Source organism: Erpetoichthys calabaricus, chromosome 11 (assembly GCF_900747795.2).
Source record: "Erpetoichthys calabaricus chromosome 11, fErpCal1.3, whole genome shotgun sequence".
NCBI classification, from domain to species: Eukaryota; Metazoa; Chordata; class Cladistia; order Polypteriformes; family Polypteridae; genus Erpetoichthys; species Erpetoichthys calabaricus.
This window is the reverse complement of record NC_041404.2, coordinates 143,151,702-143,170,136: the sequence shown is the minus strand read 5'-3', so window position 1 is coordinate 143,170,136 and position 18,435 is coordinate 143,151,702. Positions and strand designations below refer to the sequence as shown.

At 44.4% G+C, this 18,435-nt stretch overlaps 1 protein-coding gene across 1 annotated transcript in view; it reads right to left on the bottom strand.

The window, feature by feature from the left end:
* Positions 1 to 710: 710 nt before the first annotated feature.
* LOC114661405 (otoancorin-like) overlaps positions 711 to 18,435 on the bottom strand; it is a 57,161-nt gene continuing 39,436 nt past the window's right edge. Inside the window, exons 19-25 of the mRNA XM_051934330.1 lie at positions 14,546 to 14,654; positions 14,196 to 14,289; positions 13,940 to 14,082; positions 7,580 to 7,716; positions 7,341 to 7,438; positions 6,991 to 7,153; positions 711 to 1,284 (exon numbers count right to left, since the gene is read on the bottom strand). Coding sequence (XP_051790290.1) covers positions 1,211 to 1,284; positions 6,991 to 7,153; positions 7,341 to 7,438; positions 7,580 to 7,716; positions 13,940 to 14,082; positions 14,196 to 14,289; positions 14,546 to 14,654 — 818 coding nt within the window. The 3' untranslated portion in view covers positions 711 to 1,210. The remainder of the gene's footprint in view (positions 1,285 to 6,990; positions 7,154 to 7,340; positions 7,439 to 7,579; positions 7,717 to 13,939; positions 14,083 to 14,195; positions 14,290 to 14,545; positions 14,655 to 18,435) is intronic.

The following is an 18,435-nucleotide window of genomic DNA, read 5'->3' as shown; positions in this document are numbered from 1 at the left end:
GAGCTACTTTTTGTATGAAAATGTGCTATATAAATAAATGTTGTTGTTGTTGTTGATACAAGGCTCACAAATGGCTCATGGAACTCCTACAAGGTTTTTGCTGGAACCGGAGCACAGTTTTAAGAAATGCTGCTTCTGCCATCTCTGGGACTTGCATTTTCTTCCTCTCCTTTCACTCCCCTTCACAAAAATTCTTCGTGAACATTTTGTAATTTTGTAGCGCATACTCTGTGGGAGTCATTCTCTTTGGAGTCTGTTTGTGTGATTTAATCAAATCATTTGTTTGGACACATTTCATTCGAGTGCATTGTTACTGGGGCTTCTTTCGCTGTAATGAAGTCTGCAGACCTGCTCTTCTTGTATTACCTCTCTAAGTGGACTGTTCTACTCAGTTGTTCTACTCTGCTACAGCTTCTCCAAGTTTCTCTATTTTCATACCAGGTCATTTTCTCTTACACAACCTGTGTCTTGTCAATGCTGCATTATTTTTGAACAAGTGAGTGTTATGAATCTCTGTCTTTGGACTCAAGTATTGATTTAGGCACATTATTTTTGGTGATTGATCTATTTTGGGGAGGACACTGATTGGTTGTTTGACAACTGAAAGAGAGTATTGGGCAAATTTGCACTCCCCAAATCATGAGGATAACCATGAAGGGCATATCTCCCCAAAAAACTCAACAAAAATCGATTGGAAGGCTGGATAAGACACACACCACACATACATACAGAGTCTACCTCATTTATTAGGAAACAAATGTTCAGATGATCCCAGTAAAGTTGTACATTCATCTACTTGAAGCTGGCATGACTTTTTGCACAGTGATCCTAAGAGGCACCTGGTCACTGCTCCCTTTGGGGGCAGAAGGCATCAGACACAGAGGCTTGGACATCCCATGGCCAAGGAAGGAGGTGACACATAAAAGACAAACTCCCATATTCTCTCACTCCTTGCCAGCGATCCCAACTGGCACCCTTTCTCTTCTCAGGCTGTCCCTTTGCTGCCCATCTGGCTCCACCACAAGGTGGCATTCCGAGCTCATTAGTGCGTCTACACTAGACCTAAATGCCTAGGGCCCTCGGTAAGCACTAGTGATGGGTGAGGAGGGTCAAGTCAGATGGCATTGTTCCCCCACATTACTTGTTTTTTTTGTTTGGTAGTATATTCAGTAGATGTACGAGAGTCGGTCTCTCATTCTCAGTGTAGATATCACTCTACAAGCATGGACCCCAGGAGCCAATAAAGCCACAGCCAGGTGACGGCGCTACAATGGAAGACGAAACCTGCAAACGATAACAGGAAAGAGCAAAATGTTAATTGATAAAGAGGAATAGTCAGAACAGAATCTGAATTGGGGAAGGGCTGGTGGGGGGAGAGAAAGACAGCAAGTTATTTCTTATCTTTTTTACCCCAACAGCTGTAAGCACCAACATAATAATAGGCTACTTAGCCATAATACCTGGCAATAATATGATACCAAGGTTAAAACTAGTGTATGAAATAAGATTACAAAATGTACTCAAAAGTTTAGAAGCAGTGTCTGTCCTGACCAAACAGTGAACTTTGTGAGCTGGAATGTCAAAGGATTCAATCACGATCTGAAGAGGGAAAAAAAAGTATTTTCTCACCTGACAGGCCTAAATGCCAAGATAATATTTTTTACAGGAGATTCACATAATAAGCAAGGACCAGTTTTGGTTGTAAAGTGATTGAATTGGCCAAGTCTTTCAATCCAGATATACAAACAAAACTAGAAATGTGGGAATCTTAATACATAAAACAATCTGTTTAGCAGTATCACATTTAGTTGTATCTGATCCTGAAGGGCAATATGTCATAGTGATGGGTAATTTATTTCAATCTAAAGTAATTTTGATAAATATCTACGCACCTAATGTGGATGACAGAGATCACATCCAAAATGTTTCATGAACACTCATAAAATAATAATGGTAGGAGACTTTAATTGTGTTTTAAATCCAGACCTGGAGAGGTTTTCAGCTATAGTGGTAATAGCATCTAATACTGAAAAAACAATCACACCGTTTGTAATGGCTCATAACTTATCAGACCCATGGAGATTTATAAATCAAAACTTTGCTAGAGCATATTCCTTCTTCTCATCAGTACATCACAAGGGGGCTTTGCCCCCTGCTCGCTTCACTCGCCTACCCCCGGCGTTTTGAACCCGTGCCTGCTGGGCAGCCACGTGTGAGGATGACGCACGTTTAATACGGAGCGTTCGCCCGTGTCACTCTGGGGCCCCCCCCTGTTAATACGGAGCTCCGTCCATACTATTATGCGGTGCATTGTGGACTACTGCGGACCCCGTAGTGTTTCCCGTTTCAGTTTGTATCTCGGTCAGTCGAGCTTTTGTTTTTGAAGCTTTTGAATTCCGGTCTTCATTATCTGTAACCTATTGTCTATGTGTTTGGCCCCCTCGTTTAACCTGTTTATGACGTTTTACTTTGCTTTCTACTCTGTCTTTCATTTCTGATCTCGCTTTATTCTGCTCTTGTTTCAATGACACCTGGTCCGTGGTGAATATATTTTCCCTTTTTCGAGTAATAATTTTCATTTGTTTGCGATACTGTGATGTTTATCGTACTGTTAATAATGCATCAATGTAATGTGATTCACCTATGCCGTATAGTTTGGACGTGTGAGGATGATGTATGTTTAATACGGAGCGTTCGCCCGTGTCACTCTGGGTCTCCCCACTGTTACTACGAAGCTCTTTCCGAACTATCATGTGGTGTATTGTGGAACACTGCGGACTCTGTAGTGTTTCCCGTTTCACTTCGTATCTCATTTAGTCGAGCTCTTTCTTTTTGGAGCAGTGCCTGCCTGGTCTGCGGTATTTCAGACGCATGTTGTAGGCGCCTGTGTTCATTAATTATATCCAGGCAGGCACGTGTTTGTATCTCGGTCACTCGAGCTGTGTCGTGTTGAATTCGTGCCTGCTGTGCCTACGCAGTTTGAGACGCGTGTTGTAGGCGTCCACGTTCATTAGATCTGTCCACGCGGGATAGGTGTCGAAGCTGTGTTAGTTGTTGGTGTGGACGTTTAACTGTCGTTATTTCTGCCTTTATATTCTGTATCTCGGTGTGCATGTGTTTCGTGCCTAGGTTTTTTTGAAGCTGTTGCATTCCAGTTTTCATCATCTGTAACCCGCTCTCCATGTGTTCGTCCCTGTTCTTTAATCCCTTTATAAAGTTTTACTTTGTTTCCTACTCTGTGTTTTATTTCTGACCTCGCTTTATCCTGCTTGCGGCATGTCAGACGGTTCGTAGTCTCTCTCGTTTTACTCTGGGCAGGGGGGCTTTGTTCTGTAACCTGCTCTCCATGTGTTTGTCCCTGTTCTTTAACCTCTTTATGACGTTTTACTTTGTTTCCTACTCTGACGGTTCGTAGTCTCTCCCGTTTTGCTCTGGTGCGGGGGGGGGGGGGACGGGGGGCTTTGTGTGGCGCCTGCGCACGTGCGTAGTCTCTCCCGTTTCACTGGGGGGGGGGGGGGGGCTTTGTGTGGCACTTGCGCACTATGTCTTTTGTGTCCACGGGCAGGTCCCTGCGTCCATATCCGGTTTACCATTCTCGTTTAGTAATATGGATAGTTACTCAAGAAGTGATTATTTCTTTACAGATAATAATTTTTTGCTCACGATCGAATCTTGCAAGTATGACACTGTTGTTATCTCTGATCACACCGATCTTATCATGGCGCTATATCCTACACATCCATCTCACACCTGGCGTCTTAACCCCCCTTTCATTAGCTGATGACAACTGTATAGCTTTCATCTCCAAACAAATTGATTATTTTTAGAGACACAATACATCCTCAGAGGTCGCTGCAGGAATACAGGACTTATCCTGCTCAACTGGAAGAATCCTAAGTCAGTGGGTAACGTATGTTCTATTTGAAATTGGATCTGTATAAAACTTTACTTTAAATATGTCAAGATCTAATTAATAAAATATTAGAATAAGCAATTATATCGGGGGGAAAAAGGACGTTCTTCCGTCTTTGTTGTGTTTTTAAACAGTTCCTGCTGTTGGCTCTCCTCTTTATTTCTTGGGTTGAGGTTGAATTCTGGTTTGTTAAATATGACTTGATTGTATGTAATGCTATTTTCTTCAGATAAAATTAATAATAATGAAAAAAGAACAGACTCTAAGTAAAAAAATTAACATAGGAGTGATAGATAGACAGATAGATAGATAGATAGATAGATAGATAGATAGATAGATAGATAGATAGATAGATAGATAGATAGATAGATAGATAGATAGATAGATAGATAGATAGATAGATAGATACTTTATTAATCCCAATGGGAAATGATACAGTGCTTATAAAAAGTATCCCCCCGTCTGACATTTTTTCACTTTTTATTGTTGTACAGGATTGGAGGTTTAAGTCAGGAATAGCATCCAGTGTCAAATTTTGCCAGATCAATATGCGGACAACAATACAGATTTTGATACCAGATCGGTTGAGGCTGGTATCAGGTTAATAACGGCCGCCACCAGTACTGTTAGCTAACAGGGTGCTGGGGAAAATTGGGCTACTGTTAGCCGAAGGAGAAGAAGAGGGGGAAGGCATGTCCAGAGGCAGGAGTAGAGCAGGAAGGTTAGGAGAGTGGAAGGTTAGGATAGGAACTTTGAATGTTAGTAGTATGACTGGTAAAAGGAGAGAGTTGGCTGATTTGACGGAGAGAAAGAAAGTTGATATAGATGAGAGAGTGTCAACCACATTGAGAGGTTTAGTTACCACGGCAGTGACATTCATGTCTCTGGTGACTCTTCCTATGAAGTAGGTAGATGGATTGGGAGAGCATGGGGGGTCATAAATGCTGGAAAGGGGTGTGTGGCGCTCTTGAAATCTCTGCAAAAGGACGAAGGTCCAAGTCTTTAGAGTCCTGGTGCTTCCTGTCTTGCTATATAGCTGTGAGACATGGACGCTATCAGTGACCTGAGACAGAGACTGAACTCCTTCAGTACTGTGTCTTTTCAGAGAATCCTGAGGTACCCGCTGGTTTGACTTTGTGTTGCTCATGGAGTCCGAATGGGGCACATCACCTTGCATTGTGAGGGAGCGTCAGTTACGGCACTACAGAAACAGCCAGTGTTGTGCAATGAACGAGGTTCAAAAGAGCGCGTTCATTGAACAAACTCATTTTTCTAAGAACGGTGAACTTAACGTAACATATTTGCAAGTGAAGAACTTGAACGTGAGCTAGTTCAGTTTTATGTGACATTCTGGATTTGGTTCAGGTCCAGATTAAACCGTTTTGCCTTATCCATATAATGTAGGGCTGGAGCCGAATCCGAATCCGGTATTCAGATAAGCACAAATAGTGGATTTTTACGAATATTTATTTTGTACGAACTTTTGAAATTTATTTGTATCGGAAAAAATAACGTCAAATCAAATCGGCCCTGTCTGTGTCTGCCTGCTTGTGTTTAAGCTGCACCTCCGCTGACACGAGCACGTGGTGAAGCTCTGCTTTTAGGAAAAGGTTGTACTTCGAGAGGCCACTTTATATTTTTCCCGTTGGACATGCAACTATGTGACGCAAATTTTGACCGGCAGCGTAATCGGTTAGTTCACCTACACGCTGGTTCCACAGTTGCAATTGTGTCACACGGTCTGGAAATAGAGCGGTAATTTATATGTATACTTGTGTCTATTTAATGTCTTTTTTGACCAGGAGGATATTAGCATATATGGTTATAGGTGTTTGTTGCTGGGTATAACTCAATAACGTGTATTTAAATAAAACATCTTCATAATTATTGTATTTTATCAAGAACACTGTAATAGCCTAATATAAGGTATGCAAAATTGAAAAAAGTAAAACACATGGATCACTTAATTCTCACTCCTTAAAAAAATACAAGATGAACTGAACATGAATGAGTTCAAAATTGAAATGGTGAACCTGATGAACATGAATTTATTCATTTTAATCTGTGTGAACTGAACTTTGGGCTCGTTTTTTGTGAGGTGTGAATTTGCACAACCCTTATTTACAGCCATGTGAGCGCAATTCCCTGAGGTTGATCCGGCAGGCAGGAATCCTCATTGTTGAATACCCGAGTGGCTGGAACAGGGGCAAGAGGATGCCCATGTAACACCGGTCTGTGGCAGGTAGATGGTCCATTTCCGGTGGGGCGGTACTGGACCTCATGTCTGCCTAGGGGTTTGCCAACCAGGATCCCGAGCTGTTTTGTTGTGTGGTTGGTGGGGCAAAGCGCTGTACCAGTGCCACCTGACCTGATCTGACCTATCAAAACAACACCATCCCCGCTGTGGGGATGCTTTTCTGCAGCAGGCCATGGAAGGCTCCTGAGGGTAAAATTAAATGAAGCAAAATATGGGGAAAATTCTGGAGGAAAACCTGACAGGGTTTGCAAGAAGCCTGCAGCCTCGGAGAAGACATTGAGCCAAAGCAGAAAGCTAAAGCTACACAGGAATGACTTCAAAAACGTCAATGTGAACATCCTGGAGTGGCCGAGGTCAGAGTCCGGATCTCAGTTGTGGCTGTTCACTCAGGATTAACATGAGACAAGTTTTTACAAAGAATGCCGAAACAAATGTCAGTGTGGAGATGTGCAAAGCTGGTAGAGAAAGACCTGAGCACACTAACATGGCATCCAAAGGTGCAATCTACTAACCACTGACTCGAAAGAGGGTGAATGCTTATGCCATCAATTACTACGCCTCTTATATTTGTCATTAATGTAGACCACTTTGCAGATATCTGTTGTCACTTTGTCATTAAAGAGTTGACCACTTTGACAAAAACCAAATTCAGGCCACTGGGATTCAATGTTGTTTAACAATAAAATGTGAAAACTTCCTTTTGCAGGTCCTGTACCAGAAAATTAACAACTAAAGTTTGATAATGCGATTGTAAAAGGAGCTATATAACATATTATTGGAAAAAAACAAACAAAAAAACAGAACTGGTGCAGGTGCTTACCCGTGCTGACGATGTCTAAAAGGCTGGCATCATTGTCCCGCAAGCCATTCAGCGCCCCCTGCAGGCTCAGCAGTTGTTGCTGGCTGAGCTGCTCTCTCTGTTCGGCCGTCACCGCAGCCGCATTCTCAGGACCCAAAGCCAAGAGCTGCTCGGTGGAGAACTCCTACCGACCAGAGAAAGAAATAAAAAAAGAAGTTGGCAGTAGTTAAAACCTCCCTAAGGACGTCACGTCCTGCAGCTTGCCCAGGACTCGACACCGACCCAAATTGACAAAGTTGGTATGGAGTGGCAACTTATTTGCCCCTTATTTACCAGGCGACCAGCCCCTCCCATTTGCTATTCTAACTCACTCTGAAGTTTTCTGGTGGTATGATGGCAATCGCCAGTGGCTGGAAATATGGCATCAGCTCCTTTGGCACGGCACTCAGCTCTTCTTTGGTCATACCAGCTGTGGAGACAAACACAATTATTCCAAAATGAATTGGTGGAGCTTCGAGCATTGGATTACAGAACATATTTCTATTATTATATACGTCCCCAATTTGAGGCATGGACAAGAAACGTTACAAACACCTCAAGATTTATGTACCTGCAGCTGTGCCCACCTCCTGAAGGATGGAGCCGGACCAGGTTTCGACCCTTCCAAAAACACTCTCAGCCATCTTCTTAAACTCGTGCAGAACGTCCCAGGGGCAGGCAAGGGTCCCAATCCGGGCAGCGGCTATGCTGTAGGGACAACGTGCAGGAGACCACTCTGGTCAGGTGGCAGGGCAGCATAAACTTGGGACCCCCAGCTTCCCTCTAATCACTACACAGCAGTGGATGAATAAAAGGCAGCCACAGTTCATTCTCTCGTTTATGTTTTTCAATTACTGTTTTTCATATTTTTTTTGTTTTTATGTAGTTTTTGGATTATACATTTTTGTTTTATTTTGCTGTTGTTATTTGCTTCTGGCTTCTTATGTTTTTAACTATTTTGTAAAGTGTCCTGGGGTTTACAAAAAACTGCTATATAAATACAAAAGTATTATTATTTTGGTTTGTTCAGCATGTATGTATTATGCGTATTGAAGTTGTCTGAATACATTCCTTGGAACCCCATAGAGGCGGGGCCACCATGACATCACTCAGTGGGACCGCCCACTCCCTTTATATTGAGGTTGAGGAGATGAGTCCAGCAGTGCCGGGCAGTTCAATTCACTTTACTGATTTGCTCCTTTTGAACTTCCCATTGAAGTGAATCAAATCAAAGGAATCAGGACAGTAATTTTTAGGACAGGTACATAAGTAAAGTCCCAGGGTCAAAGAGTGTCTCCTGAGTGCATCATAAATATATAATTTAATAATTCATGTATTATCTCACACACACACGCACACATCATTATATGGGTATATTATTAATTAGACAGTCATATGAAAAACTTTGGGAACCCCTCTCAGCCTGCATAATAATTGACTCTCCTTTCAACAAACAAGATAACAGTGGTATGTCTTTCATTTCTTAGGAACATCTGAGTACTGCGGTGTTTTCCGAACAAAGATTTTTAGTGAAGCAGTATTTAGTTGTGTGAAATTAAATCAAATGTGAAAACCTGGCTGTGCAAAAATGTGGGTCCCCTTGTCACTTTGCTGATTTGAATGCCTGTCACTGCTCAATGCTGATTACTTGGTGTGATGAGCTCGTTACGCCTTGAACTTCATAGACAGGTGTGTCCCATCATGAGATATAAAGGTATTTAAGGTGGTCAATTGCAAGTTGTGCTTCCTTCCCTTTGACTCTCCTCTGAAGAGTGACAGCATGGGATCCACAAAGCAACTCTCCAAAGATCTGAAAACAAAGATTGTTGAGTCTCCTGGTTTAGGGGAAGGCTACAAAAAGCTGTCTCAGAGGTTTCAACTGTAAGGAATGGAATCAGGAAATGGAAGGCCACAGGCACAGTTGCTGTTAAACCCAGCAGGTCTGGCAGGCCAAGAAAAATACAGGAGCAGCTAATTTTTGCAGGATTGTGAGAATGGTGACAGACAACCCACAGATCACCTCCAAAGACCTGCAAGAACATCTTGCTGCAGATGTTGTATCTGTACATCGTTCTACAATTCAGGGCGATTTGCACAAAGAACATCTGTATGGCAGGGTGATGAGAAAGAAGCCCTTTCTGCACTCACGCCACAAACAGAGTCGCTTGTTGTATGCCAATGCCTCATTTAGACAAGCCAGATTCATTTTGGAACAAAGTGCTTTGGACTGATGAGACAAAAATGGAGTTATTTGGTCAGAACAAAAAAGTGCTTTGCATGGCAGAAGAAGAACACCGCATTCCAATAAAAACACCTGCTACCTACTGTCAAATGTGGTGGAGGGTTCCATCATGCTGTGTGGCTGTGTGGCTAGTTCAGGGACTGGGACCCTTGTTAAAGTCGAGGGTTGGATGAATTCAACCCAATACCAACAAATTCTTCAAGATAATGTTCAATCATCAGTCACAAAGTTGAAGTTACGCAGGCAGAGGTTGGATATTCCAACAAGACAATGACCCAAAACACAGTTGGAAATCTACAAAGGCATTCATGCAGAGGGAGAAGTACAATGATCTGGAATGGCCGTCACAGTCCTCTGACTTGAATATCATCGACAAATCTATGGGATGATTTGAAGCAGACTGTCCATCAAATTGAACTGAACTGGAGAGATTTTGTATGAAGAGATGGTCAACAATACCTCCATCCAGAATCCAGACACTCATCAAAGGCTATAGGAGGACAGCGTCTAGAGTCTGTTAGATTAGCAAAAGGAGGCTCAACTAAGTACTGATGTCATATCTCTGTTGGGGTGCCCACATTTATGCACCTGTCTAATTTTTGTTATGATGCATATTGCATATTTTCTGTTAATCCCATAAACTTAATGTCACTGCTGAAATACTACTGTTTAAATAAGGCATGTCAGATATTAAAAGGAAGTTGCTACTTTGAAAGCTCAGCCAATGATAAACTAAAATCCAAAGAATTAAGAGGGGGGTCCCAAACTTTTTCATATGACTGTACATTTAACATACTGATGATTCATGACATTGTCCTGTATCAATACACAAAGCACAACAACACATTGAAGATGAATTAACATAAGAGGCTACATTACAGAATCAGTGGACGAGAATCGTGTGACTTGCTCATGGGTAATGATTCAGTCCATAAATCAAATGAATGAGAACCGTGGTGATTAGTTCTCAGGTAATAATTTATTCGTGAATCAAATGAACTAGAGTCATACAGCTCCTCCTCGGGTAATGATTGGTTCACAAATCAAATGAACTAGAATAGTGCGATTCGTTCTCAGGTAATAATTCATTTGGGAGTCAAATGAACAAGAATCGTGCAACTTGTTCTCAGGTAATGATTAGCGCACGAATCAAATGAACGAGAATCATGTGATCCATTCACAGGTAATTATTGGTTCAAGAAAAAGAATCGTGTCATTCATATTCCATCCATCCACCCATCCATTTTCCAACCCGCTGAATCCGAACACAGGGTCACGGGGGTCTGCTGGAGCCAATCCCAGCCAACAAAGGGGCACAAGGCAGGAAACAATCCTGGGCAGGGTGCCAACCCACCGCAGGACACACACAAACACACCCACACACAAGCACACACTAGGGCCAATTTAGAATCGCCAATCCACCTAACCTGCATGTCTTTGGAATGTGGGAGGAAACCGGAGCGCCCGGAGGAAACCCACGCAGACACGGGGAGAACATGCAAACTCCACGCAGGGAGGACCCGGGAATCAAACCCAGGTCCAACAGATCTCCCAACTGCGAGGCAGCAGCGCTACTCACTGCGCCACCGTGCCGCCCTTGTCATTCATATTCTCTGGCAATAATTCATTTGTGAAGCAAAAGAACAAGAATTATGTGATTTATTCTCAAGTAATTTGTGAATGAAACGAATGACAACTGCGTGACTCATTATCGGGTAATGATTAATCTGCGAATCAAACCCTGAGACTCGTTCTCAGGTAAAGATTCCTTTCAGATTCAAAACAATCACTAGATGACACGTGCCCAGACCAGTCAATGAGTTGCAATAAAAAAGTGTGACTAGTTAGAAGTTAGATATTAGATGAATATTTTTATAACATTCAGTTTATTGTGACCAATTTGTGGTGTAGCTCTGTTTACATATTCAGTTTAAAACTAAGAGATCTAGCACTAATAGATGTTGGCATTAGACGCTTGTCCTATGACAAGTTCCCTTCCAAGTCTCACTTAGCACACTTTACACCAGGGGTCGCCAATTCCGGTCCTGGAGGTCCACCGTGGCTGCAGGTTTTCATTCTAACCCTTTTCTTAATTAGTGACCTGTTTTTGCTGCTAATTAACTTCTTTTGAATTCATTTTAGTTGACTTGCTCTTGAAGACTCAGACCCCTTCATTGTTTAAGACTCAGACCCCTTCATTGTTTCTTTTTCCTTAATTAGCGGCCAAACAATAAGGAGATACAAAATGAGCCAAAACAACTGGTGTCCATCATACAATATCTGAAAATAAAGAAAGATGAAGGTCTCAGGAATGTCGATCTGCTCAGGTCCACAAAACATTTTAACAGAAAAGAGAAAATCAACAATTTCGGACATGTCTGCTAATGCACCACGAGAGCAGCAACAAGCCACGGAATTAAAGAACGAGTTTAATTAACGACAAGCATTGACATCTCATTAAGCAGCTGGTTGGAGTGAAATTGGTTGGAGTTTGCAGCCCTGACTTAGTTGGTGTTCTGTCAGCCCCCTCACTTCACATTTCACTTCTGTTTGGGTGCCATTTAAGGTAGGAAATGAAGCAAATCAGAGGAATGATGAAGAAATTCGGCAGAACAAATCTTAAAAAAGCAAAAAAACAAATTCACAAAAAGTTAATTAGCAGCACAAACAGGGCACTCAATTTAAAAAAGGGGTTAGAATGAAAATCTGCAGCCACGGTGGTCCTGCAGGACTGGACATGGCGACAAGGGTCAGGCTCTGGGACATCACCCTCCGCGTCAAAATCTGTTTACCAAACTGCAGCAGCAACCACAAAATGAGCTTAATGGCTACCACACTATAAGTCTTAATTGCCTCACTATACAGCACCTGCGACACAAGAGTAGGATCTGTAAGTCTTGGAATTTTTCCTCCAAATTGACCACACATGAGAACAGACCCCCTAGCATTATCCATCCATCCATCCATTTTCCATCCCGCTGAATCTGAACACAGGGTCACGGGGGTCTGCTGGAGCCAATCCCAGCCAACACAGGGCACAAGGCAGGAAACAATCCTGGGCAGGGTGCCAACCCACCGCAGGACACACACAAACACACCCACACACCAAGCACACACTAGGGCCAATTTAGAATCGCCAATCCACCTAACCTGCATGTCTTTGGACTGTGGGAGGAAACCGGAGGCGCCCGGAGGAAAACACACGCCAGACACGGGGAGAACATGCAAATCCATGCAGGGAGGGCCCGGGAATCGAACCCAGGTCCCCAGATCTCCCAACTGCGAGGGCAGCAGCGCTACCCACCTGCGCCACCGTGCCGCCCAACATAGCATTATCTTCGAAGTCATTCTTTAAACTGAAATTCTCATTTCTGACAGGAAGGGGGAGACAAAGATTCACTCAAAGTGCAAAATTTAGGGTTTAACGCCCCCTCGGCAGGAGTTGGTTGCTAACTTCATTTTGGTGCTGCAAGGTTATGGCTACTACCCTCACCTACTAACTAGATGAAGCAGGATCGGTAACGGTTGTACAAAATGGACCTGGCAAACGTAATTTATTTTTTTACATATATCTCACAAATATGTAACATTCGATCATTTTCCTTAATAATTAAATGACAAGTATAATAGTTTTGTCTCATTTGTTGAATCTGGTTTCTTCTTTATCTACTTTTAGGACTTGAGTGAAAATCTGATGACGTTTTAGCTCATATTTATGCAGAAATATAGAAAATTCTAAAGGGTTCACAAAGTGCGCCACATGAGGTGCAGATCATGCGGTGCGGCAGCAGCAGCAGCACCAAGCCAGCAGCTGATCGAGCAAAGAGGAGGTAAAGAAACTTAACTCTTTCCCATTTGTATGTACCGTTTAAGAGGGGGAGTTGGAGGAGCGTACGCATTATCCTTGGGGTGTGTTCAGCCCCCCTCTTCACAACGCGAGCGGCAGAGACGCAAAGTGGTTGGCATGTAGTGCAAGCGGGGGGGGGGTGGGGTCGGGGGTTGGGTTGATCAAGCGAAGCGAGCAGGGGGTGAAGCCCCTGTGGTGGTCGGCTGGGGGCTGTGCCCAGTCGCAACACCTGGACGGACCAGGAGAGGGACTGTGCCCTCCCTAGGAACACAAAGAGGGCAGCTGCCCTACCTGGTTTGGGGGTCACAGGGTCTGAGCATGGAAGCTCAACCCTGTAAGGGCCCGTGGGCACCGCCAGGGGAGCTGCACGGCCTAACCAGCCTGTCTGGGTGGGAACACAGCCACACCCGGAGGTGCAGCCGGAAGTAGGTCAACGAGCACCTGCAGCAACTATTTTTTTGGGGGGGGGGGTGGGACTATAAAAGAGGCCGACAGTCACCACTCCGGACTGAAGTTGGGAGGAAGAGGACAGAGCTCGGGCGAGAGGAGTGGAGGCGGGTAAAGGACTTGTCGAAAAACTTAACAGTGCTGTGAACTTTGTAAATAAACGTTGTCTTTGAAGACATGGAGGCATCTGTCTGTCTGTGTCCGGGGCTGGCGTCCACACCCCCTAGTTGTAATAAAAGTAAAAGGCGCCACATTGCTGGGGTCTCACAATTCCATCCGAGTTGAGTCCGGTATGCGTGTCCACAATAAAGCCTGATCCTGACCGCCTGTCCTGAGTCTCCAGGTGCCCTCACTGGGGCTGAGGGTGCCCCATGTCAGCCTGCTTCAACACATACCTGTACGCAGCTGGGCTTATGAAATGCACTTGCTTGGGGTCTACTCCACAAAGGATGACTCCAAGTCCTGCTAAGTCCGACCCGTTGAGAGAGCTGAAGGAAAGTCCGGAGTCATGCAGGAACTCATGTAGCAGGGTAGCCATCTGGCAAGAGAGGAGAGAGAGAGAGAGAAGGAGAAGACAGAGGTTGGTCAAGGTGTGAAGAAAGTGACAGCAAGCTTAACCTCTTAAAAGCCGAGTCCTTCACCTGATTCTGCGTCCAATCCCTCCTGCTGGCTCAGAACTGTCATGCTGTCTATGGAGCTCAGGTTCAGGGACTTTATTTCACTCTCGGTCAGAGCAAAGCGATGGCTACAAGCGAGGAGGACATGATAATTCCTCCACTCGGACACTGGACCCCAAGCCTGTAGTGGTTGAGACCAGAAGACCAACGAGCTGATGTGCTGATTACATTTAACTCCTGACTGCCCTTCAATCATGCCTGTCACACCAGTCTGGGTGGGGTCTAGAAAGTTGAATTGTTACCTGCTTGGCTTCTCCTTTAGACTGTACAGCTGCGACTTATTGTACCCTCCCTGACAGACCCCAGCATCCTCCACTGTACGACTAAAGAGTGTCGCTGGAAATGCAGCCCAGTTCTGCCTCGGACCAGTAAAGGTTTGCGTCTGAGAGCTTCCGGATGTCATCACGGAAGGGCGCTGTTACAGCATGGCAGCCTGCAGGAAGAACCAAAGAGTTAATAAAAAGGCACGGGGCACCTAATGGAGGGTGCAGACATTTCTGCGCATGCAGGTTTGTATTATTTATGGATTTTTTTATGTGCTATCTGTTTTTGTGTTTTGAATTCAATTTTAAATCTTATCGTTTATTACCTGGGAGGGGAGGGTGTTCAGTTTGGGGGCCTTAAAACTACATCCGTTGCTTTTTTGCGGATGAAGTGGTCCTGTAGGCTTCATCGGGATGTGAACTGCAGCACACATTTGGACGGTTTGCGACTGAGTGGGAAGCGGTGGGGATGAGGATCAGCATCTCCATATCTGAGGCCAGGGTAGGAAAAGATGGACCCTCCTCTCCGAGTCGGAGGTTGGTTACTGCCTCAAGTGGAGGAGATTAAGCACCTCCGGGTTCTTGTTCACTAAGTGAAGAGGAAAAGGATGGATTGCGTGGGTCATCTGAACTACCCATAAGCCACTGTGAATGCGCCATATTGTTTCAGCCTCAATCAGTTCTCATTCTTCTTCTTCTTTTGGCTGCTCATGTTAAGGGTTGTCACAGTGGGATCATCTTCTTCTGTAACGTCCTTGTCTACTTCATTTTGCTCTGTCATACCCATCACCTGCATGTCCTCACATCACCACATCCATATAACCTTCGCTTAGGCCTTCCTCTTCTCCTCTTCCCTGGCAGCTCTATCCTTAGTACCCTTCTCTCATTATATCCAGCGTCTCTCCTCTGCACAGGTCCAATCCAACCGCCATCTCGCCTCTCTGACTTTGTCTCCCAACCGTCCAACTTGAGCTGACCCTCTAATGTCCTCATTTCTAATCCTGTCCATCCTCGTCACACCATGTGCAAATCGTAGCATCTTTAACTCTGCCAACCTCAGCTCTGTCTCCTGCTTTCTGGTCACTCAATCAGTTCTTCATTACTGCGTATTTTTTAAATTGCCTTTACATTTGGATTTTATTCTCACATTTTTTTTTTTTTTCTGAAAACTTCCCCTTCAGGTCGAGGAGCATGCACTGGTGCATTGCGTTGTTGCACCCCACCCACCACACAACGAAACAGCTTGACAACCCCCCAGGCAGACCCGCGGTGCAGTCCCACCCTCCGGAAATGACCCTCTATTCTGCCGCAGCCAGGTGTTACGTGGGTGACCCCTTGGCCTGGTCCAGCCGTTTGGGTCCTTAACATGAAGGTTCTGTGAGCTGATCACCCTTGGGGAATTACACCACATGGGTCTTAGTGCCGTAACTGACGCTCCCTCACACATGCAGGTCATGTGCCTCATTCGGGTCTCCATGAGCAACACAAAGGGTTTCCAAGGATTCTGTGAAGAGACACAATGAAGGAGTCCAGTCTTTGTCCTCAGGTCACTGGATAGCGTCCATGTCTCTCAACCATATAGCAAGACAAGAAGCCCCAGGACTCTAAAGACTTGGACCGTCATCCATTTGCAGATATCGGGAGTGCCACACACCCCTTTCCAGCGACCTCATGACCCCCCCCATGCTCTCCCAATCCATCTACTGACTTCATAGGAAAATTCATCAGAGACATGAATGTCACTGCCAAGGTAAGTAAATGTCTCGACGAGGTCGACACTCTCTCTGCAGACAGACACACTGCTGATGGCCGTGCCCAAGAGCTCATTAAAGACCTGATGTTGGTGTTTATCAGGACCCTCGCACTCAGATGTCTTGCCAAGTCAGAACCTCCATTGACTCTAAAGATCACAGCATTGTCAGCAAAGTCAAAATCAGTGAATCTTTCTTCGCCCCACAGCCGCTGGACCCCACGACCTGCACAACACCCAGTTCATGCAAGCACTGAACAGAGTAGGAGCCGAACACACACCGCTGTCGGACCCCCAGAATCAACTGGGAAAACGCAGAGGTTCTCCTCCACTCTGCACAGCACTCACAGTACCAGAGTACAGGCCGGCCATGATATCCAACAACTTCGGGGGGATCCTGCGAAGTCTGTGGACATCCTTCCCTTCTCTTTCATTTATTTCAAAACATTTAACTAACACAAACGCTTCATGATGCACGTACACGGGTTAAATGGAAGCACATATTCTGGAGAGCTGGTGGCTCCTTTGTCATTTGCACCTCATTCTTAAGTAACTATGAAAACAGGCAACAATTAAAACCAAAATGCAGCAGTTTAATACTAATAATATTATATATATATATATATATCCATCCATCCATTTTCCAACCCGCTGAATCCAAACACAGGGACACGGGGGTCTGCTGGAGCCAATCCCAGCCAACACAGGGCACAAGGCAGGAACCAATCCCGGGCAGGGTGCCAACCCACCGCAGATATATATATATATACGGTGGGGCAGTGGTTGCGCTGCTGCCTCGCAGTTGGGAGACCTGGAGACCTGGGTTCGCTTCCTGGGTCCTCCCTGCGTGGAGTTTGCATGTTCTCCCCGTGTCTGCGTGGGTTTCCTCCGGGCGCTCCGGTTTCCTCCCACAGTTCAAAGACATGCAGGTTAGGTGGACTGGCGATTCTAAATTGGCCCTACTGTGTGTGGGTGTGTTTGTGTGTGTCCTGCGGTGGGTTGACACCCTGCCTGGGATTGGTTCCTGCCTTGTGCCCTGTGTTGGTTGGGATTGGCTCCAGCAGACCCCCGTGACCCTGTGTTCGGATTCAGCGGGATGGAAAATGGATGGATGGATTATATATATATATATATATATATATATATATATATATATATATATATATATATATATATATATATATATATACATATATATTATATATATATATATATTTGACAGTAAACTATTTCAACCATTCTATGATCTGCTCCTCACAAACTGAGGGCACCGTGGCGGATGTTAGCAGATTGCTGGCCAACCACAAGCGTTACCTGGTAGGTAACCACCCATACAATCAGATTGTGACACAGACCTTCGAATGCCGGTGAATGTAATTACCCCGATGCTACATGCTGTCAATAAACTGAACCACACGCCGTGGCGCAATGTTAGGGGCATCGCCTCTGACCGCTGACGTCCGAGGTTCGATTCCAGAGAGGGAGTGCAGTGGAGTGTGTACACCTGATTGGAGCCCAGAATGAGGGTGTGAAACACGTGTTGTGTACTCTTTGCATTTATTTGACAGTAAACTATTTCAACCATATATATATATATATATATATATGTATAAATATATACGAGGGGAAGTCAAAAAGTAAAGGGATTTTTTTAATTTCTCTTTTCAGAGTTTGGTAACAATGCTCGTATCCAGCGCTGAATGAGTGTAGTCGCCAACACTTCTATACAACGTGTAACTCTTATTCTCTTGTTATTCGTTGGAGTGTAGCAGACCGTTTTTATAACATGACAGCCCATTGTCGAACTGCACCAAGGAGGAAATGAGGGCAGTGATTCGCTTTTTGTTTGCGGAAGGTGTTAAACCTGCAGACATTATTCGTCGAATGCAAGCACAGTATGGTGACAACTGTTTATCGCGAAGCAAGATCTACGAATGGAGAATGGATACAGTCCAGCCTGGCTCCAAGCCGATTTTCATATGTTTGGACCATTAAAGGAAGCGCTAAGGGGAAGAAGATTTGCAAGTGATGAAGAAGTCATTGAATGCGGTGCAAAATTGATTGCAGATGCAACCGAAAAACTTTTTCTCCGACGGAATTAAAAAACTTGTGAAACGTTGGGAAAAGTGCATTGAAGTCCAGGAGGTTATGTAGAAAAATAAGGTATGTTTCACATTTCTATAATTAGAATAAATACCCCT